The sequence below is a fragment of the Cucumis sativus genome, chromosome 5 (assembly GCF_000004075.3).
Source record: "Cucumis sativus cultivar 9930 chromosome 5, Cucumber_9930_V3, whole genome shotgun sequence".
Classification (NCBI taxonomy): domain Eukaryota; kingdom Viridiplantae; phylum Streptophyta; class Magnoliopsida; order Cucurbitales; family Cucurbitaceae; genus Cucumis; species Cucumis sativus.
This window is the reverse complement of record NC_026659.2, coordinates 1,494,966-1,522,617: the sequence shown is the minus strand read 5'-3', so window position 1 is coordinate 1,522,617 and position 27,652 is coordinate 1,494,966. Positions and strand designations below refer to the sequence as shown.

General features: G+C 29.9%; 3 protein-coding genes across 3 annotated transcripts; 1 reads left to right on the top strand and 2 right to left on the bottom strand.

Moving 5' to 3' along the window:
- Nucleotides 1-1,123: 1,123 nt before the first annotated feature.
- Nucleotides 1,124-2,921, bottom strand: LOC101214080 (40S ribosomal protein S10-1). Its single transcript, XM_011656424.2, has 5 exons — nt 2,780-2,921; nt 2,419-2,467; nt 2,036-2,315; nt 1,618-1,747; nt 1,124-1,424 (listed from the first exon to the last, which is right to left on the bottom strand). The coding sequence occupies exons 1-5, from the start codon at nt 2,780-2,782 to the stop codon at nt 1,347-1,349; spliced, it is 540 nt and encodes a 179-aa protein (XP_011654726.1). The 5' UTR covers nt 2,783-2,921; the 3' UTR covers nt 1,124-1,346.
- Nucleotides 2,922-5,365: 2,444 nt separating this feature from the next.
- On the bottom strand, nt 5,366-8,150 carry LOC105435439 (transcription factor MYB86). The gene is made up of 3 exons (XM_011656422.2): nt 7,805-8,150; nt 7,539-7,668; nt 5,366-6,501 (listed from the first exon to the last, which is right to left on the bottom strand). The coding sequence occupies exons 1-3, from the start codon at nt 7,935-7,937 to the stop codon at nt 5,793-5,795; spliced, it is 972 nt and encodes a 323-aa protein (XP_011654724.1). The 5' UTR covers nt 7,938-8,150; the 3' UTR covers nt 5,366-5,792.
- An 11,699-nt stretch (nt 8,151-19,849) lies between these two features.
- On the top strand, nt 19,850-26,173 carry LOC101214011 (monodehydroascorbate reductase, chloroplastic/mitochondrial). The gene is made up of 17 exons (XM_011656419.2): nt 19,850-20,063; nt 20,139-20,319; nt 20,401-20,500; nt 20,625-20,702; nt 20,865-20,936; nt 21,551-21,669; nt 21,789-21,873; nt 21,998-22,087; nt 23,080-23,181; nt 23,316-23,405; nt 23,864-23,944; nt 24,373-24,444; nt 24,540-24,634; nt 24,726-24,814; nt 24,895-24,957; nt 25,054-25,094; nt 25,721-26,173. Exons 1-17 carry the CDS (start codon nt 20,054-20,056, stop codon nt 25,853-25,855), a joined length of 1,503 nt encoding a protein of 500 aa, XP_011654721.1. The 5' UTR covers nt 19,850-20,053; the 3' UTR covers nt 25,856-26,173.
- The last annotated feature ends 1,479 nt before the right edge of the window (nt 26,174-27,652 follow it).

The window sequence follows — 27,652 nt, the reverse complement described above, 5'->3', positions numbered from 1 at the left end:
TAGTTCGAATAGTTCGCTCCGCATAAGTTCAAAATATGAGGTTGTTCTCCAGCACTAGTGTTGCCAAAATGTGGTTGGTTTGATTGATTTGATAACATTCATTTAGTTTTTATTAGAGTTTAGTTGTTGTCCTTTCTATATTAAGGAAACTTGTTTACACCCTCTTGCCAAACATTCCAACAATTTAATATCCAAGTAATTTCAAACCAAGTTGAACTATACCTAACAATAAGAAGACAACAATAAATCATGAAATTCTAAATAGATTCATACACATCATTTACTATTAGTTCACTGGTTAATCCTCTTCGATCAAAATAACTCAGTTTTCTACCATATATACTAGTTCGACCTAAAACTAGGGATAAAAGGTTAATTGATAACAAAATGATATAAAACAAAAAAGGTTACTAGAACTAGAAAGTTTAGGATAGAAGAAAGTGTAGACTCCCTCAAAGTTTGAGAGAAAGCAGAAGCACTTTTTTCAACTTCTTTTTGAAGATATGGTGGTTAAAGTTTCACGAGAGATCTGCATGTTGAGTTAGAACCTTCTGTTCTTGGTCGACTCTTTGACAGCCAAACATATTAACTTTGAACAAACCCTCTTTATGTGTACTACATGGCTCGGCTCATCCATTGTAAGAAATTCACGTGAATGATTGAAAACTTCAAGTTTGGCTCAAAAATATCATAAAAAGAAGCATTTCAACAATGGAAAACTATGATGTCATCTTTTCATCAATGAGCCGTACAATACAATAATACAACGTACCAAGCACAAACAGATTCATCATTTACATTGCAAATTGCAAATGTATTGAGAAGTCACATTCCTTAACAAAGGTAACACGATCATTGTTCAGCAACTTGTGTGTGTAAAAAGCACATTTAGACATCAAGGAGAGAGCCTATGGAGATTTCCCATGCAGGATTCTCATCTCCCCACGGTTAATGATGTTATTAGTTTCATTAAAGTACAATGTTCCTTTGACATTCACTAACCTATATGCAAGAGGAATCACCTTCCTTGTTAGACAAATTTGGGGATCAAAACACAGGTACAATCGAACTATTGATTGAAGTATATTTAGAAAAGACAAGATTGAAAATGAGGCTAGAATGCTTCAGAAATAAGTTAATGAATTCCATAATATAAAAGAAGTGTGAAGGGGATTAGAGGAATCTGTAATAGGTGGCATTAAAGAGAGTTCAGCAACCAAATATCCAACAATTAATTATAGGCAAACAAAACTGATAAGATCTCATGAGTTTAATTCAACATCTTTGATTCAATTTGCTTAGAAACTAAACTAACAAAAACACTCCCATACACCTATGTTGTTCGTTCATTCAAGATTTGATGGTGCAGGTGCTCCCCCATAGCCACCAGCTCCACGGCCAAAGCCAGGCCTTCCGCCAGGACCCTGCGATATTGAAGAACGAACATAGATCACTTAAAAGGCCATTAATTTTGCTATCCTCAACTGGGAGAGAAAGCTGTAACTAATGTTAGAAATGTAAAGATCAACCAGTCCCTAGCAGTTGCAATGTGCAAATCTAATTTGAACATATGAATAACAAAATTGCAAAAATAGAAAGAGTGGTAAAATTGCATACCCCGAATGAAGGTCTGTAATCAGCAGGGGCTCCACCCTTATCACCGAAATCACCACCAGGCCCACGAGGACCTCCACGGTAGCCATCTCGGTCACCAAATCTTCTTTCTCCATCAAATCTTGAAGGACCACTAAAAAGAGCAATACAATAGGATAAGGATTGATGAACAGTCAGAATCAAACTACAAACCAACTCAAAGACCAGTACAGTGTAGAATCAGTAGTACGGTGATATCAATGTAAAAGGATAAATTTATGAATCCAATCTAATCATAGCAGTTATAACCTACGTTTAGAACTGACAATTATACAACAAGAAAGCATTAATACAGAGTAAACTCAACAAGCTAAAAGTAAAACCCAGCAAAAACCAATAAGCAAAGGGGAGGAAATCATCATAAGAAGAGCAGAAGATTTACCGTGGGCGGTCTCCAGATGGGCCACCAAATGGTCGACCAGCGGGCTTAGCTTGTTTCTTCAAAGTAGCCGGGACAATTTCTGAAGGGAGATTCAGGTAAGTCCTCAAAAACTCAATGCCATCGTTTGTGAGGTACCAGTAGTAATGCATCCAGGCAAATGTCTCGCGAACGTACTCCTTAGATTTGAAGCTCTGCATCAGCTTGATCACTTGCAAATTTGGCACATCGATTTCCGGGTGCTTGGCCAGATTGTAGTCCTTCTTGGCATAGCAAACTCCCTCTGATGCAAAACAACAACAAACCAACAATCAATAACCGGACGAAGATGAACAAGAAAAAAAACCCTAAAAACAACAAACACAGACGACAGTAAAATTCAATACCTTGAAAGAGGTACTTGGAAATTTCTTTGCGATTCTTCTCTGGAATGATCTAAAAAGGGAAACATTCATATCGTTTAAACAAACTTACTCCCAGTCGATGGTCGATTAAGATCATATACAACAAAATTAGAACATTTCACATTTCAGAGTTCAGGTCAGTAAGACTAGTGGCATCCAGATCTCACTCCTCATCCAAATCCAACCAAACACATTGATGAACGGCTCAAATCAACGAGCTTTTGACGGGATTAACAACTACTTATCGCTAATTCAATTTTCACTAACATTTTCCTTTGGTCTCTAGTTGAACAAACGAATAATTCATAGCCTAAAATGTGAGGAGACAGGAAAAGGGACGTACCATTTTGACGAAGTGATCGGTGACGACGGCGGCGGCAGGAAGAAGCGGCAGCTAAGAAAGAAACCCTTTCACAATCTTCCTTCACAGCGTAAAGCCCTAAATCTCTGAAACTTTGACTTATAAACCATCGAATGAATGGATTACTTATGGGCTTTCGGCCCATTGTATTTTTATTACGGTTACGGGTCTCAGCCCAATCATAAAGATGAAAGCAGGAAAAGTTCTAAATTACTTATTCGGTAATCATTCGAATTGGGCCTGGGTGAACATTAGTTAGACCGGGTCGGTTTTGAGTCCGAACCGGTGCCGAAATAGACTCTGGCAATTAATCGATTTTGAATTGAATATATGATAATGTTTATTAAAAAATTGTAATCGTATTAAAATTTTGCGATATAGCTCACTAACAGAATTATTAGTAATAGAGTAATAGAGTAAAAGAGTTTGGGAGCTCGATCTAACTTTTTTTTTTTTCTTGTCCGTAAAAATTGTAAGTTGATCTCAATTTTATTATATTTATAAACTATTCTTTATTGTGTTATGTCAACCAATACTTTGAATGTAAGAGTAATATTTTCAACTATCTAAGATAGGAACATTGGAACCGCGATTCTCGTACTATCGGACATGCTCATGTAAGTTAAATTAGGCTCATTTTTTCTGTTATAATTAAAAAATTTAAATGATTAAGAAATCTGTTATTTACAAAATTATAGTTTGCGCTAAAAAATTATATTTGTTTGAGTTTAGTTAATAGTAAACTTTAAAATGGATTGAAATGCTTAATTTTTTAAGTCTTTAATTTTAAATAAAAGACGGTAGATACTTTAATCATATATAAATATTTTTTCTTTGAAATGCATAAAAGATCTTTTATCATGTGATCTCTACACTTTCACGGATAAATAATGCAAGCGTGATTAACAATGAATGTGGGCAATCATATAAAAATCATCATAATATTGGCTAACTTCTCTACGAGTAACACCCATGTAGGATGTATGCATGTGCCTAGGAAGAGTATGATCTTTATGTTGGAGATTTGGGGAATAGTTGAGGACTAGTTGAAGGCCATCACCTATCGGTATATCTAACCCATTATAGAGTTCGATAGTATATGGTTGCGATGCGATTGTTGAAGGCGAAGGTTGTCAAAATTTAACTATTGTAGAGTCGTTTGTGGGAGGAGGGGTGATTTTGAGGTTAATGTGGGACGTCTAAATATGCAACAACTAATTTCAACATACTAGCAATCACAAAATCATGTGCGATCGATTGTTTGGTCTCTCATCAATTTTAACGGAATTGTTCTTAAGTATATGGTGGAAGGATTTTTGATAAAGTGAATTGTTTTTTTTTTTTTTTAGTTTGAGTTTTGTGACACGTAAATATACATAGATAGAGGCTTGTTTAATTAGGCCAAAATTATGATATGCATCCAAGAAGGAAGTGTCCAAATCCATTTAAGATCATTTCACAACAACAATAATAATTTCACACATTTGTATAGGTTAAGTTTTAAATATGGAGATTATGTATATATAATATGACATTGATATTGCAGCTGCAAAATGCATATATATATAACTCAGTGGTTTATGCATCATTGTCCAACTTAATATTTAGGGATGCCCTCACAATTATTAGCCTAGTTACAATCTATTAATTATGCTAAGTACCCAATTAAAGTTACCTCCCTCTAGGTTACCCAAGTATATATTTAGGGGTTGATCAAAATGATTATAAATATAATTGAGATTAAATCCATTAAAAATCACTCCTAACATACACCTTCATTTTTCCTAGTTCACCGTTTAGATTTTTCATACTTTTAATCAAATTTATTTATCATATTTTATTTTATTATTTATGAAAGATCACCACATTCGATATATGATTTCAAACTCAAAAAAAAAAAAAAAAAGACATATGAACAAAACTTATCTCAACAAGTCTTACATAACTTTAAAAGACTAATATATTTTTTTTGTTCATATAAAAATATCGACAAATACTTTTTATTTATGAAAAAACTTTGGTATTTCAAGTATTGATATAACATTAAGCTTACCAAACGTGATTAGGTAAATGCGTATAAATGAATTAAAAGGAATTTCTTATAAACTAATAACCAACGACCAACACATGCTGATGCAAAAATTCATTGTGCATAAAATGATATGGGATACAACTATATTAACTATACTGTTTGTTTTTAAAGCAATCATTAGGAAAATTGACCATTTATTTAAGAAATTAAAAGTAATATAATTAACAACATCTATAGCTAGCATATAAACAACATTAATTATTACATACATACTTATGTAATTAACATATAAATGATCTTCATATTCTATATCTCTAGCTAGTAAAAAAAAACCATAAACTATTTTGTTTATAAGAAAAAAAATATAACCATAAACTTGTTAATTTATTGGATTATAACTGTCACATTTATATATCAATTTCTTGCATAATTTCTCCACACCCACTAATTTATATACATATAATAAACAATAATTAGCTAACAAATATGAAAAAGTAAATAGATAATGCACAAACAAGAGATAGTATACATAGAGGTAGCATTCAATAATCTGAATAAAGTTAAGGATCAAACAATTAAATTGATATACATAATTAATAATATATAACTCTCTAGACACATATATATGTATCATAATTAAACCAAACCCCATTCTCACATTGCTTTTATTCTCAACTTTTTTTTTCTTTTTTTTTTCACTCTCTACTATTTTTCCAAACCCTCAAATGAACAAACCTTTTCACCTCCTTTTCATATATGTTATTATTTACACAGCAAACAATCAAGCAAGAAAAGAAGAGGAAAAAAAGAAAGAAAGAAAACAAACCCACAAAAAATTCTCTTCCAATAGTAATAAGAAAAAAAGAAACTTAAAATTTAGCCTCTTTTTTTTTTTTCTTTTTTCCTTTTTCTTTTTATCCTTTTTCTTCCCGTTTTGGATAAATAAAAATTATATATATTTTTTTATAGAGATGTAGGGAAATTAGAAGATGATAAAGTATTAGCTCCTCCTCCTCCTCCAATGGTAGCATTTGAAGATGGTGCAATAATTTCTTCCCCACCTAGAGATCCTTCAACGTTTTCCCAAAATAGAAAATTAGAGTTTTGTGGCTGAGTTGTTGATTCAACCACCCACTCGTTCAGCTCTTGCCTTTGCAAGCACTGCAATGCCATCTCTCCTTCATCCTCCATTGTCACCAAGCTTTCAATATTCTCTATCAATGGTGGCAAATAGTTATTTGTGTTATTCATAACTGTGGTAGTTGCGGCCGTCAACCCCATTTGAGGGCTAAGCACCGCCGTGGGAAACGGGTGGTTGTGGTGGTTCATGTGCCAAGTAGTGTCCGAGTTGAGACTAAGTGAATAATCGTGGAATAGTTCTTGAGAGGATGTGTCAAACATAAAGAGAGGACATGAAAGAGCTGGAAACAGGGTTTCTTGATGAAGGGAGAGTTGTTTGGTTGTTAGGTCTTGTGTGAGGAAGTTTAGTTGGTGGGGATTCGAACTTAGCTGGATTTGCTCGGTGTTCGTGGTGGAGGTGACTGTGGTGGTAGTGGATATGGTTGGAGTTGTAGAGTTGGGCTTTCGAATCTTTTTCTTAATCCACGAGTTCCAATAATTTTTTATTTCGTTGTCCGTTCGTCCAGGTAGATGACTTGCTATGTGAGCCCATCTACAAAACACAATGTATAATAACAATTAGATGTGTATATCTATTTTTATATTGATATTAAAGTAATTGTTTGATGTAATTTAATTAGTGATAGAGTAATATTGGGATGTAACTCAAATTATTTATATCAATCCAAATAATTTTTAGTTTCATTTTCATAATAAAAAATTAAAATATATATTTTTAACTATAAGATTCTCTAGTCTACCAAAGCATATACTAATTAATTAATCTAAAAAAAAGTTAATTAATCTTTCAAAAAAAAAGTAATGAGTGTTACTTCGTAAGAGAAACTTCCAAAACAATAATAATGGTGGGTAAAAAAAGGGTTTATTTTCTTAAATAAGTTACACAAATGGTTATAAATCAAGCCTCCTCTTTAACTTTCAAAATAAAACTTTTAACAAATTTCAAATGTATTATATTTTTTAAGAATCTTAGCTTAATGATTTCAACAAGTAATGTATTTACTAGGTCTCTCAATCAAAATCTAATTAATTACCATCACTCTTGTTTTTTAATCACACAATGATTACTAACAACATTAACATGACATACTATTAGATTATTATTATTATTATTTTACCGATTTTAAATTAGTTGTCCTCGTGACAAATGGAACCAAAACCATCTCAATAAAAGCCAATTAACAACCAAAAGTTAATAAAAATGGCCATATTTGTAAGTAAATGAATACAAAAAAAAAAAAAAAAAAATTTATGACATTGATATATACATATATATAATTATGAAATTGAAGTTGAAAATTACAGGCATTCCAAACTTTGAAGTTGCCATGTTAACACCCATAATTATAACCTAATTAAATGTAGGTGAAAAACATCATACACCATTTTCTTCATAACTAAAATTATTTCTCATTTCCTAAATACTTCCCTTTCTTAGGGTTTAATTTTGTTGGGTTTTTTTATACTATTAATAAATCCAATTCCTTAAGATTTAAAAAAGAAAAACAAAATATTTCCATTTTTCCACAATGAAACAGTTAAAATATATACTTAAAAATATATAAAAACCTGTTTCCCACAACCCCATGAAGGCTGATGATCAATTTCTCCTCTTCAGGTGTAAATCTCCCTCTTCTAATGTCAGGTCTCAAATAATTTATCCACCTTAATCGACAACTCTTCCCACATCTTTGTAACCCTAATTCCATCCACAAATTAAATCTTCATATGTATTGCAACATATACAAAATTTTACATTCTAACTTTCGGTGAACAGAAAACTCTCAGGACAAAATATTAACCAGTTTTTGCCCTATCAATTATATATATCGTACCTGCTTTCTCTGGGACTTCGCTCCAGCAACCGTAACCATGAGTGGTTATGTAGCGGATGAGCTTCTCGTCCTCCTCCGGCGACCACAGGCCACGCTTAACCTTTTGTTGATTGCAACAAGAGTGATGACCCATATCTTTAAGAACTAAAGGGAAAAAAAAAAAAAAACAATAAGTTACAATGAGAAGAGAAAATGGCTGCTGCTGGGTTTAGCTTTGCCACTGAATGTTTTTTTCTCTCTAAAAGTCTCTTTTATCTCTTTAAGAGATCGGCAATGGGAAGATCGGACGGCCGACAATGAAAACTTGAAAGCGGGGTCCATTTTCATGGAGGTGGGACCCTTTCTTCTTTCCATCTAACCCTAAAATGACATTCTATCAATCGATTTTTTGCTCTTTTTTTTGGTGGGTTTTTATTATTATTTGTACGTAGAATTGTATTACGTAATTACCAACTTTTTTTGGTCTTGCCGGTGGTTCCACAGACTATGTCTTACAAACCCTAAAATCTCTCTCTCTCTCTCTGTTTGAATGAATTGTTCTTTTTTAATTTTCTTTACAATGACATTGCAACACATCAAACATAATTGCAAAACGAGGCCAAATTAAGAACATATGCCACACGCACGCATCTATAATATTATATAGTAACCTAAAAGAAGTTTATTGGCATTACATTCTTTTCCTTTTACTGTTTTTTCCCTCCTCAAAGTTAGAAGCATAGTTTGTTCTAGGTCAAGAATGTTCAAAGAAGGTGATGGACTTCCATTAGTAAAAGTAATCTTTGCTAATAAAACGAGTATGACTTAACTAACATGATACATTTATTTGGGTTTATTATAAGATGGATAGACATAGATAATAGTCTATCTTTCTAGTAGTAAATAGATTATAGTATTTTAGATCAATTTTACTATATTTGGATATAGACTTCAAAATTGAGAACGATGATATAATTGCAAATTTATCCCTTGAAAGCATAGCTTGTCCATGATTTCATCTCTACTCTTTTTGCATTAGTCATACTAAGAAGAGATTTATTAAAATATATTATCAATCATATTGTTAAAACTAGTAATACATCAAATTATTACTAAAGTCTACCTAATTGTTTTGATTGGCACTAAAAATTTAATAATTTTGATGGTAATTTAATTAAAAATTGCTATTATTTTCTTGATTGAAAGTAGGATCTCACCCACATACTGTCGATGTTGAAAAGTTATATTGAATAAAAAATTAATATTATTCTAAAATTGGGAGATGATATGTTAAAGATCATCAACTTGTTAGAAATACCAAGTTTATAACAGAAGTAATAATGATATAATCTCATATGGAGGGTGGAAGCAACACTTTGAAGATCTTATGAAAATGATATCGCTTCAATTATTTATTTTTACTTCCTTTATACATTTAATTATATTATGATTCATTTAATTAATAAAGTGGGAAATTTTTTTAATTTATTGATTATTAAAAAAAAGAAGATATTTGGAGAATAAACATGGTGACGATTGAATGATGTAATTTCATGAATACGAACTTCCACTCCAATCAATGTTTTGTGTTGTCATTTCATTTCCTCATGGCTTCCTAAAGAATCCTTTAATGTTAATTATTAAGGTACTTAATTATTTCACTTAATGAATTACTAAATATGGAAAAATATATCATATAACCAAACAAAGATATAAAAATATCAATTTATACCTAAAAATTTAGGTTGTATTAATTTAAACATTTTAATTGATACAACTATAAAAGTTTTAGATAAAAATTTTCAAAAAAAAAAATTGTAGTTAAGTTTATATATCTAATTTAATTAAATAATATTATTAAACACTATTGTTAATAAGATCAATGTAATATATGAGATCATATGGTTGTCATATCAACGACTTTTAATTACTTAACACATATTATAAAAAAAAAATAGTATATATACTATCAATTAATCAAAGGTAACTTAAGCCAAGCATTTTGATTTTATTTATTTACTTATTTATTTTTTAGGATATAGCCTACTTTTTAAAAATATTATATCAATTTATATTTTTTCTTAATAACTATAGACTAAGCTACATATTAATTATGTATATTAAATCAATTTGTTTCCATCTTTCAATTATGGGAGTTTAAAACTAATAATAAATTCAAGAACAATAGAAGAGTTTAAATGTAGACGAAAATGAAAGTTGATTAAAAATAGAAGCTAATTAAATGCATAGTTTACCTAAATTATAATATTTTGGGTTTACTTTTTAACTAATTATATATATATATATATATTGGCATCTATTCTTTAAATTATTTTCCATTTATTTTGAAATAGCAATAGGTTTCTGAAAACCACTCCTCTAGTTTTAATTTAAATATTTGATTAATATTTCTCAAATTCATTTATAGAATATAACATTTATAAAAACAAACAAACAAATAAATATGTAAACAATGATGTTTAATTAGGTTGCGTTTTTCAAACATGTTGAGCTAATAATATTATTTAAAGAGGCTAAAATAAATAGTTATATATATATATATATATATATATATATATATATATATATATACACTTACAAGTCTACTTTGTTGTTTATCCTAAGTTCTAATATTTTAGAATTTTATAGTTTAACACTTACGAATGTATATTTAGTAAAATTTACTAACGTTTAATTGTGACAAAAAGGCATTTTTCCAATACATTTAGAAAAATCTAATTAATAGTTCTTTTTCCTGTAGACTCTTCTGGGTGACAATATTATCGCTTTTTATCTTGGAGTGTTACGTGATACTATAGAGGTGTCAATCTAGCTAAGATGTCTTGGTACACTTTCCGATTCTCTCTTTCTTTGTGTACATTTAAGAAAAAAATATGAAATAATTAACCATAGTTATTAATTGACATCTTGCAAATTTGTTAGTTACTATCGGGTTGATCCCTTGCTTCTCATGTATTTCTTTCTATACATTAATGAAACAATAATGATGTAGATGCTAAGGGGATGTCCACCTAGTGGAGATATCCGGGTGCACATGTTGACCCGTTGTATCCTTAAAAAAAGAAATTGTTAGTTAACAACATGTACGTGCTTTGTACCCTCCTACTTTTGCCATCTATCTTGTACTAAAAAATGAACTAACTTTTTTAACTTAAGAATGATTTGATACAGCTAATTAAAATTAATCCAATTAAACAATAAGTAATCAATTATAATTATCACAAAATGATTTTTTTTTTTGTTTAACCTAATCACTCTAATCATAATTAATTTACAAAACTTTGTAACAGGTTTAGCATGTTTGTGTCAATTTCCATCTAAGAAAGGCCTCCAAATCAATGGACTCTAAAGTATGTTTGAATTCCATAGTAAAATTTCATTACATTTTCTAAGATCGAAATGTGTCATAGTTAAGATTTGACAAATAAGTAAAAGTTATACATGATGACATGTCAACGTAATTAACATAACATAAGTGATCAAACATTTAATACTTTTTATGTTTCTAAACATCCCATATATACTTTCCATTGAGTAAAATTTGCATAAAGAATTATATATATACATATGCATAATATATATCATAACATAACTAATTAATTGTTGAAATAATAAAATGAAGGAAGAAGAATTAATTAAGCCCTAAGAATTGATGTGGATATATAATCAATTGAATTAGCCCCAATAATCAATAATGTAATTATGGAGGAGAAAGCAAAAGAAGAAGAGACTAAAGAGTATTAATGTGTGTTTGTGAAGTGGCTTTCACTTAATAGACAAGAAACAACGATGGCAATATCTAATTAATTTATATATAATCATAATTTATTTAGAAGTAGGAAAAACGTCAACAAAGCATGTTTGAAAATCATCACATTCATAATAATAACAATAACAATAGGTGATAGATTACAATGTCTATTATATATATATATATCAATATTTATAAACATTTTATTATAATTGAAAACAATTTTATATAAATAATAAAAGTGAATCATTTTTTTGAGAGTAATCCTTAAAAATAATAAATTTGATAAAATATTGTTATAAATATAATAAAATTTTATATTATATTAATAATAAATATGGTAGAATCCAAAATTTTGAGATATTTTAATTTATTTTGCTATTTAAAAAAATGTTTAAAATTTTATTAGTTTTTTAATTTAAATAAATAAAAATAATATTTATGTTATTTGAAGAAAATAACATATAAATAATTAAAATAAAATATTTAACAAAATATTTACATTTTATATAGAAAATTTGTCAAAAAAAAAGAAAAAAACTATTTTTGAAAAGACACTTAAGTTAAAAAACGTTTTTTTTACCATTTATTAGTTCTCTAAATAATTAGGGACATGAAAATTAATTTTTTTCCTTCAAACTTTAAAGTAATGTTTGAATAAAACACAACTTATCAAAAGCAAAACCTCTCATACTATGTATATTTAATTTTTCAACACAAATAATAATTAGAGAAGCAAAATCTTAAACTCAATCATTATTTTTTTTTTAAAAAAAAAGAAAGACAAAATCTAATTGCCTCAATTTTTCAAAAATGAAAATGCTACCCCTATCCTATGTAGCATCATATTTTCTTTTTTACTATTGCATCTTTTTTCTTTAAAAAAAAAACAATAGTTTCCACATATATTCCATCAAAATTATATTGGTTGAGGGACATATTGACTAAAATCCTTTGGGCACCACACCTTTTAGAAATATATGGATATGTTCATATCCATAGGACATGTAGTTCTATTGGCCAACTCTTTGAAAATTGCACAAATTAAAGTAGCTAGCATCCTTTTGAATAGTAAACAAAAGTAATAATAGAGGTGATATATTTGACTTTTCCTTAAAGGTTAAATGGTTGTTATATTCAAAAGTTGAAGTGGTTGGAATCAATTTTAATCCTAACCCAATTCAATCGACTCAAATTTGAACATTAAAATTTTTAATTTCATCAATTTTGTTTCACATTTATATATTGATGATGAATATTATATTATATAGGATGATCAATATATATTTTAGTTTCATATAATATTAGGTGGACACCTTCTTAATGCTTTCATCATCTTTGCATTCTTCGAGAGTTTTCTCTCATATCTCGAAGGATGAATTTTTTGTTTGATCATAGATATAGTCTAATACCTAAATCCGTTACATCAGCTATTTACAATATGTTTTTCTTGATTGTCATAAACAAAATTGCGTTTTGAAGTAAAGGTTCCAAAGTTCTAATTTTCTAACCCTAGTAGCTAAGTTGTCAATCTCTATTTCTTGGTTTGTTTCCCCTCTTTTAATTGATCTCATTTGATATCCGCATTTCTAATTTTGTTTCTAAAATATATATATATCTACTCAATAGATTTTGATTTTATTCTGTGTATGAGGGATCCATCATTGACTAGTAAATTATTTCGAAAGAATAATATAAACTAATTAATAAGTATATGATCATCTAAATATTCTAAGATTTTGATCATAAATGTGCAATAAACAAAAATATATGATCATATAATAAGTTTGAAGTAGTAATGAAGATCATTCATTATTTCATAAATGAGAGTTTAATATCTCATTAATATGAGGTATTTTTAGAAAAAAAAACCTAATTTTTTTTCATGCCAACATAAGTTATTTATAGTGAGATAACTTTGTTCACACTTTTCAATAGCCAAGTATTACTATTTGTAAATGATGTTAGAAATAAATGTTTAGATAATTAAGTCGAGACGTGGGTATCTTTGCTTTTTATATCAATTACATTTAGTGTAATGGATACTGTCTAGTTTGTTTCATTTATGATGCGACAATCATGTTGAAAATGCTATGTAGTTTAAATCACTCAATGCTAAAAGACTAAACTCAAAGTTTCATGATAATGAACGTAACTTCTCTCCTTTGGCCAATTAGGAATGGAATGATTATTTGTGTGTACTTACTATTTGTTGTGATTTTCAAGAGTATCATGTTCAAGATAATAATTATACTTAATTTATATCTTGAAATTTAGTATATAATTATTAAGATTTATTTAACTATTTTTTCAAATAAAAAAACATCTCTTTTAACTCTCTCACTTAAAACTTAAAATTCAAATCACTTCGAATATGTTATTTGACACTTCGAGAATGATCAAGTACATTCAAACACATTTGAATATATGTAATATGTAATATGATACTGGTAAATCTCTATATTTATTGATTTCTCCAAGATATTTTTCATTTGAGATCAAGAATTTATCCGGTGGAAATTTAAATCTCTTACTCTGATCTCTTAATGGATGACACATGTTTTATTTATTAGTATTAAGTTAGTGATTATAGGTTGATTATTGTTTCAAGTTTTTATTAAATGATATTTAAGCTTTATAAAAAGGGTACGACAATAAATAATAATCATTATTATAAAATAATAACAATTATTATTATAGATTTAATCAAATAATTTGATCTAATCACATACACTCCATAATTAAAAAAGCCTTCTTAATTAAATTACCAAAAGAAGAAGTAGCTAGAAAAGGTAAGAATTAACATCAATATACTTTGATGAAAAGACTATAAAACAAGTTTATATAAAAAGTAAGATAATGCATGCTACATATCATTGTCTAAATCAAATTTAGGGTATTGCTCAAAACAAAGGGATCTCAAACTTAAATCATGTGTATGTGTAAATAAATGTATAAATTCCAAAACGTGGAAGAGAAACAAAGGTCATTTTCTATCATGTCTCAATATAATAATCAAACGAGAGATTAGTTAGAAAAGAGGAAACTTAATTAGAGGGGTATATATAATTAATTAATTACATTTATTTAAACTATAGGTTAAATTTAACATTATATAATATGATACATGAAATTAATTTGGCATATTGTTAACGTTTATACATGTATGAAGTCGATAAAATAGCTATATGAATATGAATAAAAGACACACCATAATTAATGAAAGTGAAAGGTTATGATTATGATATGTTTGATTGATGCAAATAACCTCACCATATTTGATGTAAATTACAAAACACTAACCAAAGTGACTCTTGCTTCTATGCATCGCAACCCCATTCTTTTAATGGAAAAATCTCATATAATTTAATATTAAATTCAACTCTCCAAAAACCATATATATATATTGGTATATATATATATATATAAATTAGGGTTCAATTTGGCTTATAAACTAAACCTTGATTTAAAAACTTATTTGAATATATATTTGATGAATTGAATAAAATATTTTAATCCTTCCCCCTCTAAATTGGAATTGAAGTACCAAACAAGGTTTTAAATGTCCAATGAAAACCAAAGTGTTAGTTCTATAAAAATATTAACGAAGATATTGATAAAATGTCTGCATCAATAAATTTTTTTAAAATTAATAAAAAAACCGTGAATTGATGATGTGTAGAAAATCCATTAAGTAAAAATCAATATTAATTTGTAAGAAAAAAAAATTGTAAGGATTTTAATCATAACATTCTAAATAGCCACATGCTTTACTATATAATATTAAATATCACCAATATATTGACCTAAAAATTTAAATGTATGAATGAAGGTAAATTTAATATTATACAAGAGGTCTAAACAAGTTCAATAATAACATTTGGTGGTGGAGAGAAAAATTGAACATACGATCTCTTGGTTAAAAGTAAATGTTTTAATTAATTACTAGAAGGTAATTATATGCTCAAGTTGCGATCGATCAACGTAGTTCAAACTCAAATTGATACAAGTTTTTTAGTACAGTAATTGTGTGTTATAGAACATCAAATAACAATATTGAAAAAGATGCCAATTACTATTGAACTATATTTTTTTTGTGGACGAGTGAGATTGTTGATTTAATATTCATACGGAGAGTATATGCGCGGGAGAGTGGAAAAAGGAGAAGAATGATTATGCTTAGCTTTAAGGAGGAGCAATGGAGTGGGATTTGGACCCTACCAAGAGGATGATTGTTTTTAGAGGGGTGATTAATTAGGGAGAGAAAAACTAATTAATTAGTGCATTTAATTTAGAAAAAATGAGAGTGGAACCTTTCTAATGTTCGACTATTAACTTTACATGACTAACAATCTCTTTTCAAGACAACGTATATAATATAAGGAAAGAAAAAAATTACTCTCTCCTATTCGACTTATGAGCAGATTTGTTCTCCTCTTTAGAAGTTTTATCATTTACAAAATGAGCAGAAAGATTAGAGTCACGCCTCAATAAAATAAAATTAAAGAATTAATAAAGCTGGATGACATTAGTTTAAATCATTTTATGCACTTTGATACATAAAATTATGTCTTTCATATCAAGCGTCTAATGACTTGTCGTTAAGGCCTATCAGAGGTCCAAAAAGCTTACCGTTCTCTTACCTTGTTGATCAATCAATTAAGTTGCTTAGTAAATTTGTCTCAAAAGTTACAACAGTTCAATGATATATGGCAATTCAAACTCATAACATCTTAATAGATAATACACGCAATCCTTAAACTTATAATTTGTTAAGTTAATACAATCACGTGTAAATTGAATTGAAGAAAAAAGTATAAAGAAAAACATTAAATGATTAAACTAAAGTAGAGTGAACATAAAATTTGAAAATTGTTATTATTATTGCATTAATTAATCAATTAATGTCATTATGATGGGCTTAATTTAGTTTCTTTTGCCTACTCCCTTCAAAAAACCCTTTTCATTTGTGGACCCAAAGTTTCCTTCTTTGGTGGTGTTTCTTCTTTTTGCTTATGTTTCTAGTTATTGCTTACTTTCCATCAATGGAAGTCATTCCATTTCTTTTTAAAATACTCCTCTAACTTCCACCACTATGAATTTAATATGGATCATTGATGGAACAAACCTTATAATATATAGAAACTTCAATACTTCACAACACCCTAATATCTTAAATAAATAAATCAAAGTTGATGAAATGTATATTTATAAAGGTCTAGAATAGCCAATGAAATGTCTTAGCGCAACCGAGTAAAGCAAAATCAAGTTTTGGATTTATTGCGACTTCTTCTTTTCTTTTTTGAAAGTCAACAACTTCTAAAGTCGATATTTAAATTCTTAACCTAGTTGTATTAGATATAGTATTGATAATATTTAAATAAAGAACGATAAAGTATCGATGAATCTTACGTCAAATGGTTTATTTATGTATAATTACTTGTTTTACTAACCAAATATTCATCATGATTAAATATTTGTATAATTTCTAACCCATTCCATTGTAATTGGTTAATCGAATTCATAAATTTGTTAATTAGTTGTTGATTAATTTAAGTTGTATTACTTGATTTTTATATATATATATATTTTTGAAATTGCAATACATGATCTTGAAGGTAAAAATATACTGATGGTGATATATGATATATGATGACAATTCAAGTAAAATTTAGTGAACAAAAATATTTATTACATTTCTTAAGATTGAAGGTTAGAATAATTCTTCAAATTTATATATATTTTTTATTCATAATCAATTTTATAGATAACTCTAGATTTTAATTCACTCATTAGCATGAGCTTACTTCTACAATTACGTATCAAGTATTTTTTTTTTGTTTGTATTTTCTCAAAGAAAAAAGTTACTATTATTGTTGTTTGATTTTAATCTTGTTATATACTATACATCCAATAATCTCAAGACACATAATATAAGTAATCTAAATATACAAATACAAAGTAGTCCAAAAAGAACATATAGATTGCTTTTATTTTTCAATTTTACTCCGAACACTCCAACTTAAAATCATTTTTTTTCTTTCATTTCTTACACTATTTATGTTTATTCTTCTTTTCGACTTTAATCGATATTTTGAAGGTTAAAATATCATATATTAGTTTACTATAACTAATTCAATAAATATTTTACTTGGACTATATTTGAAATTTATTTAAACTTATCATGATTAAAGAGTAGAATTAAAAAAAAGTTATTAATTATTTTTATATTTTTTTAAAACTAGAAAAATCAATTGAAATTGCAACTCACGACTATTTTAGGAATAATAATTAAGAATATAATAACATTTAATTTTTTTTTTTGCAAATATAGCAAACATGATCGATGATAGACTTATATCATTGATAGAATTTGATAAATTTTGCTATATTTACAATTATTTTAAATGTTACTATACACTTACTTATTTTGAATCTAATTGTTAAATTTGCAACTATTAATATACTATTTACACCCCACCGAACAAAATTATAAAAAAAAAAACAAAATTTTTTATAAAGTGTAATTTTTTTTTTCAAATATTTTATTTTTAACAATTTCCATTACTAATTTTTTTTATAAACATTTGGGTGTGGTATCGATATTTTTTTTATTTATAAACCTTCTTTTCCTTCTTCTTACGAATATTTTTCTCTCTATTTTACTTTGTTTTTTAGAAAAAAAATACCTCATGATATATTTTTTTTCATATTGCAAATATAACAAAATTAGTAATCATATGTAGGACTATGGAAAGACTATCATATGGTTATCGATTTTCAAATTTGCTTTTTTTACGATTTAGAAAATCTAGTGACATGTGTCCTATTATCGTAATTTTTTTTGCCATTTTTGTGAGAGGTTTTTTAATAATTATTTTTCTTTCTTCTCTCTTCCAAATTATGGCAAAGATAATACAATTTTTTTTGTTTTCTATCTTCACTCTCTTTCCATTTTTCTTATTTCATCCACATGCTAGCTAGAAGACATGACTATTTGAGTAGACAAAACACACACACATAACCTATTTGAATCTCATTTAATGTAGTAATGAAAGAGTATGATTATTGCAATTAAGACGACAAAAAAAGGGCACACTTTTGTCATATCAATTAACCAGAGAATTATAAGTTTTCTTTTCTTTACTAATAATACATCTTCACACACACACACACACACAACATAATAGTGCACAAAGTAGAGTGAAAGACCAAAAATTCAACGAAGACAACACAAACACAAAACATCACACACAACAAACTAAATAAAGAAAGAAAGAGCAACCAGAAGAAGCAAAGATTAGGGCGAAAACGAACCCCACTAATGCATCATATTTAATACAACGAACTGATATACACATCATATTTTGTATATCAAAATTATTGATCTACTTTTTTTTATTTGTTATCTTTTTTTGCATGTATATGGGGCTGAAGCCCAACTTTAGCCCAAGATAATCCTTAAGCCGAAATATAAATAGGTCCAGGTCCAAATAAAGCCTACTTGAAAACTTTGTTTGAAGTTTTGAAGTTTTGGAGATTGAGATGTCTTACTCAATAAGAGTGGCTAAGCGATGGAAGTTAGTGATATATTGGTTTCAATAAGATCTATGAACAATATAGTGATATGTTGTTATGTATTTACAATTTTTTCAGAAATTTGTACATTGACCCAAATTGGGAAGAAAGTGAGCTTTGTGTTTTAAAATTGTTTTTTTCACCTTTTGCTAATGTCAATTTCTAGTGAAATTACACAATTGAAAACCTCATACATGCTCTCTTCTCTAGGGTCTATTGAAAATGAAACCATGGATTCGCTCTTCTTTCGTGCTCTCCTCTTTCCTCTTTTATTCTTTACTACTTAATCTCATTCTACAACGTAAGAGAAGGTCGTTGGATCTGATTTGATTTAATTGCTGCCCATAGAAGAAAAGGAATAAGAATCAAACATGTAGATGAGAAAAGGAAGGAGAAGAGAAGGAAAAAAAAAAAAAGAAAGAAAGAAAACGTGAAGATTGAGAAATAAAGAAAAATGAGAATAATTTTGTTAAAGTGCTCGAAGATGGTGTAAAAAATCAAATAAAAAATAAAACTTAGGTCACATTTACCAAAGCTATTAAAAATTGGTGTAATGGAAATGAAATATTAACGAAACACAGAGAAACAACTAACAAATAATTTATTACATTAATGCATTACCTTTCACATGGGTGAAATCGATTTTGGAGAGAAACGGCATCGTTTAGGAAGGCTGCACAATCAGATTGACGTGAGAACAGAATAAAAAAATGGTCAGCGGAACTGCGCAGGAATGGAAATGGCGGGGGAATGTAGCCGAGCGCGAGCCATTATGGAGCGCAGCGATTTCTCATGACACATTCACGATCACGACCCTTGGAACTCCCCTAGAGCCAGCCACCATCTTCTTCATCCTCCCTTTTCCCAATAATTAATTCCAATCCATTATATAACTAACGCTGTCACACTCACCAATTTCCATGTCCTCAGGTTTGCACTCTTCACTCAATCCCTCTTCAATTTTTTTTTTTATCATTCATCTTTCATCGCCGATCGCTTTTGCAGCTCGTAGATTCATCATGGCGGCTGCATCGAACTCTCTCTCCCTGAAGCACAGCCTCTCTCTCTGGTGCCCGCACTCTACTTCCTTTTCCTTACATCATCAACAGCCTTCTTCTGTTGCCTTCAGAGGTTTCCGGAGAAGCTACGTTTCTGCCTCCTCGGATTTCGCCAACGACAATAGAGAGTTCGTTTTTTTTTTTTTTTCGTTTTGTTTCTTCTAGATTTTGAGAGTGGATGATTAATCTTGTGGATTCTGTCTTTTTAGGTTTGTGATTGTTGGTGGCGGAAATGCTGCTGGTTATGCTGCTCGTACTTTCGTTGAACACGGGATGGCGGATGGACGGCTTTGTATAGTATCTAAGGAGGTGATTTAGTTTTATAACTTCGTGTTAGTGTAGATTCTATAATTTAGATGATGAAGGTATTCAATTCGATTGTTTTGTTTTACCTATTTCTTATCTTTTTGGGACTGATTCTATTGCATTTCAGGCGTTTGCACCGTACGAGCGTCCGGCTTTGACAAAAGGTTACTTGTTTCCTCTTGATAAAAAACCAGCTCGCTTGCCTGTAAGACATTATTGCTCTTTGAGATGATTGCAGTTTACATTTGTCAGTTTGCTCTGGAATTTATTAAGGGCAGATTGTTTGGCGAAAATTTTCACTTCTGTGTTTGGATTACGTAACTTGAATTCAAATCTTAAGCATATTCAATTTTACTTTTGTTTATAGGGGTTTCATACTTGTGTTGGATCTGGTGGGGAAAGGCAAACACCAGAGTGGTACAAGGATAAAGGTATTGAGGTAATTTTCATTATACATTTTAACGTTTATGTGTTCAGTACCTTTCAATTATATATGTTATAGCTTTCGTGATAAATTTTACAGAAACTCTGTAACACTAGATATAAATGTTGTCACCATGTTATTATAGGTAATAGTAATGTCATAACTGTTGTGAGATATCATTATGAACGATTTTGTATTATTTTTAAATGGTTAAGGCTGTTCCTGACTACCAATGTGAGTTTTGGGGTAGTTGAAATGTACTATTTTCCTAGAGATTCTGGTCTATTATCCTTCTAAAAAAGATGAAATGTCTGTTCTCGACTTCTATTGCTGCTGTTAATGTTATGTTACCGACTACATTATTCTCTTGCCAGATATGAAATATGGCAGTTGCCAAACTAGGGTCATTATAGAGTTATCTTTAGATTTATTTTCTGGAATTATAGGCATGGACTAAGTAAAATCTATACTTATATATGATGAGCGTATATTTTTGTTCATCTGTAAGTTCTGGTTGATTTTCCCTAATTTGCAAAGCATGCAATTGAAAGTTTTCATCTATTTTTAAAATTGTCTCTAAGACAGTGTGTAGTAAATGCTTTGCGTATCCAATCTTATTTGTCTTTCAGACGTTTTATCAAGATCCAGTTATGGGCATTGATATAAAAGACCAAACCCTGAGAACTAATTCAGGCAAGCTGCTCAAGTATGGAGCCCTTTTCATAGCAACAGGATGTACAGCCTCAAGGTGCTTCAATTCTCTCTGTTTCAATTACTGCTCTTCAAGAACATATTGTTCTTGATAAGTGCTATTACTATACAAATAGATAGATGAAAGCTCCACTATCTCTTCTCTCTTGTTCTCAGATTTCCTGATAAGATCGGTGGTGGGCTACCAGGTGTTCACTACATCCGAGATGTTGCAGATGCAGATTCACTAATTTCCTCATTGGTAGTACACCCTTTTCTTCATGCAGTGCACATTCACTTACACACTGCTAGCTTGTGTGAATTTCTCTCTCCAGAAGCTACACTTTACTTTTTGCAACTCCAATTGACTTCCATTTCCTTTCCAGGAGAAAGCAAAAAAGGTGGTTGTTGTTGGTGGTGGTTATATTGGTATGGAGGTCGCTGCAGCAGCTGTTGGTTGGAAACTTGATACAACAGTATGGACTCTTTTATAGCTTGACTTTTGTTCACTCTAGTAGCTTGTTATTTGGGATAAGATTTGAAATTATGTGTTCGTGCACCTAATTAAATCCTCATCTATTGCACCATTCTTTCATTTGATTGAAGTTATATTAGTGATACAGAAGTAGAATTTTTTTTTTTTTGAGTCAGAATGATTAGTATTTGATTTATTCTTACCTTATTACTTGTTTTGTTCAAAGTCTCATGAGATGCAGCAAAAACTTGAGCCAAAATTGAGACGGTGAGAATAAAGATTTGTCAAAATACATACACGACAATCTCAATGTGAAATATTTGAAAATGTCAGATATAGTAGTATTTGTGGATTGACATTTTGTAATCGTTTGAAAATCATAACATTCATCGAATAATTTGATAATAAGCATAATAGTAGCCTATAAATTTATATAAATAAAATTCTATGAACTATATGAAATATTCTGAAAACCCTTTATTGATTGTAGAAAGTGGTGTGAAGTAAATGAAAGATATGATGGTACAAACAAAGAAAAAATTGATCTTAACTACTCCCCTGCCTGTGAAAATCGAGGCATCAAATAATCTATGTAGGCTTGTTAAAAGTTGTACAGGGCATCTGTTTCCAGAGAATTAGATGCTAAACCTCGAAATAAAAAGGGCAGCTGAAATTCACACATTCATTCTAGAATCTGGGTCAAACCTTGGTAGTCAAGCCAAGTATTCTCGCAAGATTCCCCCTCCCCAATACCATAGCTATGCCAGGGCATTTCATTGTAAATGATTATATAACTTGGCCAAATTGTGAATAAAGATTGTGGAACTATCAAGAACTGTGAAATAGTTCTCCCCGTTTGGACACATATGTTCACGATTTGTTTTACTTTTCTCTTTCTTATAATTTAATCATCGTTACCTGTTCAGGGGTCAAATTTTAAATATTTTTTATGTTTTCTTTAACTCCTCTCCACCTGCTTATAAAACACTGTAGATCATATTTCCCGAGAATCATCTATTGCAAAGACTTTTTACGCCTTCGCTGGCCAAGAAATATGAAGAATTTTACCAGGAGAATGGTGTTAAATTCTTAAAGGTTTCCATCTCTCTCTCTCTCGCTCTCTCTCTCTCTCTCTCTCGCTCTCTCTCTCTCTCTCATGTATCACTTGTACAACCTTGCAGAATGTAAATAGCTTATTGTCTTCATTACTATGTTTAACCATTAATTAGGGGGCCTCCATAAAAAATTTGGAAGCTGGTGCAAATGGTCGGGTCACTTCTGTTAGACTTGCGGATGGGTCCTCCATTGAAGCAGACACGGTATTTATGTTTGTTTAATTCTATTTATTGTCTATTTAAACTTCAAGCGGATATAGCGTACCACTATTCATCTATCATTTGCAATGAATGTCTAAGATTCTAGAGTCTAGACCTCTACCTTCAAGCAAAATGCTGTAGTCAACCTGTTTTCTCATTGTCTAAATAAGAAGAGGTAGAAGTGTTTATTTCAACTTAGAGAGTCATATATGCAATTGTAGCAAATAATCAAAATCAGACTACAATGGAAAGTTTTCCTCAGTATTGGGTTTTCACCTGTCATTTCTAGTAATCACTGATCAGTAGGCTAGGCTAGTCATTCGAAATACTAAAGTGGTATTTATCTCTCAATGCCTACGCGTTTGATAAATTTTCTAACTTCTTGCAGCTTTTAACTGCTCATGTTAATTAGGAAACCCTGGTGCATTGATGTGGTCATAATTCATTTAACATTTTCCCAGGTAGTAATAGGCATTGGTGCAAAGCCTGCTGTCGGTCCATTTGAGCAAGTGGGATTGAATAGCACTGTTGGCGGTATACAGGTAAACTAATGTATTGTGGAGATTTTCATTCTTTTTACTCATCCCAAAACCTAACGAAATATCACCTTTTGTTTGGTAATCTTAGCATTTTGATATTGTACTACAGTAGTTATTTAACTAAGCTAGATTTTGTACTGAATTGAAAATGCGACCCTACGCTGGTTGGGATGGCTATTTTTCCCTAGGCAAGAGATACTTCTGTCAACACATCCCTCGCTAGGCCATTAGGGGCGGGCTAGGGATATCACTTTGGTTTGTGTATCATATTTAGGTTTGTTCATTCTTGTTCTCTCATGTGAGGTGATGAAAACTTTCCGGAACTTAATAGCAGATAATGTTTCCCTTAAATTGACAACAATAAATTGTTTCGTATAATCATAAAAATATCCAAGGAAATGATCAGTTTAAGCTGTACATTTTGTACCTAGGTTGATGGTCTGTTCAGAACAAAAGTTCCAGGAATTTTCGCAGTTGGGGATGTGGCAGCATTCCCATTAAAGGTGTTTTTCCTTTTTCTTTTTATTCTTCCCTTCAAGTGCCTTTAATCTTACGTCTCCTTTTCAACTGAATAATGGCTGCAATTCAAATAAAACAGCTGTATGATCGTGTAGCTCGGGTCGAACATGTGGATCATGCTCGTCGGTCAGCTCAGCACTGTGTCAAAGCATTACTAACTGCTCAAACTCAAACGTAAATTGGACAATTTTCTTGGACCGTCATTTGATTCTTAAACAGTGTTTCTTTTATTCACTAGTCATTCAATCCTTTACATTATCTACAGATACGATTATCTTCCATACTTCTACTCAAGGGTGTTTGAATACGAAGGGAGCCCTAGGAAAATATGGTGGCAATTTTTTGGGGATAATGGTATGATGCTCCCCCGTAAAGTATGCAGTTGTGTCTTTCCAATCATTCTGTCTTCTGACTCTTAATCCCTTGCTTCGCAGTTGGCGAGACAGTTGAAATTGGGAACTTTGATCCTAAGATCGCTACTTTTTGGATTGATTCTGGTAATATATCGCTCTCATTCTACCTATATACCCTTCTTTTTTCTCTACAACTTGAACATCACGTTGATGACAAGGTTGCTCTAATGTGGGCTACAGGTAAATTAAAAGGGGTTTTTCTTGAAAGCGGAAGTCCTGAGGTAATTTCACTTTGAAGTTTTAACTTCTAGTTTTTATTTATTTATTTTTATTTTTTGAATGGCCATGTCAGTTAGTTCCTAACTTTGAGAAGTTCTAATTAAGTTTAGCATTCAACTTTAGTTCTTATTAAGTTTTGGTCAATGAGGTTGAACTAATAAATGCCGATAAAATACAACTACAAGAGAACAAGTCAATAAAATAAAAGTTGTTACATTTTAGGCCAAAAGACTGGACTTAAAATGTATTTGTCTACTTGCCTTAAAGATTTTTTTAGCCAAACTTTTTCTTATTTTATCCCGTCAAATCTACTTTTTCGTGTCGGTTCAAAACAAACCATGGTTTGTTTAGGTCAAAACTAAAACTAAAACTTCTTTAAATGGATCAAAAAGTGCTACCGTTCACAAACCAAATAAACAAAAATCACAAAGTTTAAAGAATAATGTTAACTACTTCAATTTTACATCTTGTCTTTTGAGTGTGTTTGGTGTTTAAACAAGTGTTTCCAGGTGTAAAAAAGTGTTTTTAAACACTTAAAAAGCCGATCTAAACTGCCTTTTTGCGTCCAACATGGAACATTTTACCTCATCATTGGCAAACTAACCTTGAAACTATATTTTGATGGTAGGAATTTGAACTTCTTCCTAAACTCGCAAGGTTCCAGCCTTCGGTTGATAAATCCAAACTTCAAAATGCATCTTCAGTCGAGGAAGCACTTGATATTGCCCGTGCATCTTTGCAACAGGTTGGAGCTTCGGTTTAATTTAGAATAAAAAAAGTGTTTCAACTTTGCAAGTTTGATTAGCAATAAAAAATGTTTTCGGTTGTTATTGAATTTTCATTTTTCCTTAGGTATTTTGGCTATTCTCTTTCCTTCTATCCATTGTAGACACTATTTTATTTCTCCTGTTGTGTTATTTTTCTCAAGGTGCTTGTCATAAGGGTAAGGAAATAACAGCCACCTAGGGATATATTTATCGGAGAAAGTACAAGTTTACTTGTGAAAACTTGTGTTTTTTTTTCCTCAAACAAGGTAAATAATGGCCAGTTAGTAGGTCGGCCTTTTTGGGTTGTTGGTTAACTGACTTACTGGATGATATTAAACTATAGCGACTTAGAGAACGTGTAATTTTAGTTACTGAATTATAATAGTTTTTTAAGATGCAACTATTTTGTTAGAATAAGAAATACTAAACACCATAACAAAGAAAAAAAATTGAAAAATAGTATTCTACCCTATATAATTTATTAATAATTTTACACATTACTATTGCAACATGGGGTGAGCTATAACAACTCACCTCATCAACTAAAAGTTGGTATACTAAATAATCATCAAAGGGTTTAGAATTTTCGAAAATGTGAGAATTTAAAATATTAAAATATCAATAATTTTTCTTTTCCAAAGACAATCATGAAAGCAAGTTTAACCCACTCACACGCTTATCAATTGATTTTGATTTTGATGGTCATACCAACTTTTTAATGTTAAAATTCTAATTCGATTCATATATTTTGAAATTTATTCAATTTTTATCTAAGTCTTTAATTTCATGATTGAGTAAAAGATAATTTCAAATGACTAAATTTAACATTTATTAAATGTATGAAGAGTAAACAAGACCAAAAAGAGTACGAATTGGGTGGTGTTGATTTTTTCTTTCTTTTGCATCGGATTAGGTGACGTTTTGTGAAGACTTTGCATTCGAAGTCTATTTCATTTAATAGAAAATATGAAGTAGTCAAAGTCATAAATACACATCTGTTTCTTTAGTACATTTGTTTAAAAGATCTGAAGCGAAAAATGGCAGATGTGTAAACGTGGTTGGATCCTTCTTCACATGACTTTAGTTTACCCAATTCATAATTTTCTTTTGTAAATATTTTAGAAAAAAAAGTTAATTCAAGTCTTTTCTTTAATAAAGTTCATGTTAAATTATAAAAATTGGTTTTAAACTTTGTGATTCGTATCTAAAAGTATAAAAAAACTACCCTAAAATTTTGATAAAACTATCGGACCGTTTCGTTTAGAAAATAATCGCAAACTTTTTAAAAGTATAAACTAAAGCATCTTTTACTTTTAGTATAATAACAAAAACAGCTAATGAATTGCAAAAAGTTACCCCTACCATTGGTATATAGTAATCAATTTATTTGAAGTTCTCATGAATTCCATAAATTAGGATATAAATTATAAACATAACCTCATTCTTCCTGTTTTTATGTAATTGGTTAAATTCTTGCCCAAATTGTCAAAAATAGAAACCAAAATTTCAAATTAAAACATAAAATCACGATAAATTCCAATTTCTTTTTTTAAAAAACTCCCTCTAAAACATACGAAAGTGATGAATAACCCTAATACAAGAAGAAGAAAAAATTACCTATTAAACCAATCATCAAAGTCCTACGTCTCAACATCAAACAATTTTACGTACTTATTTGAATCTCTTTTTTCACACATTTTGGTATTATAAGAACGAACGTTCATAATTCCTACCCAAAATGGTAAAAAAGAAAACAGTACTTACTTTTGCTTTGTAATCTACAGTTCAAAGCG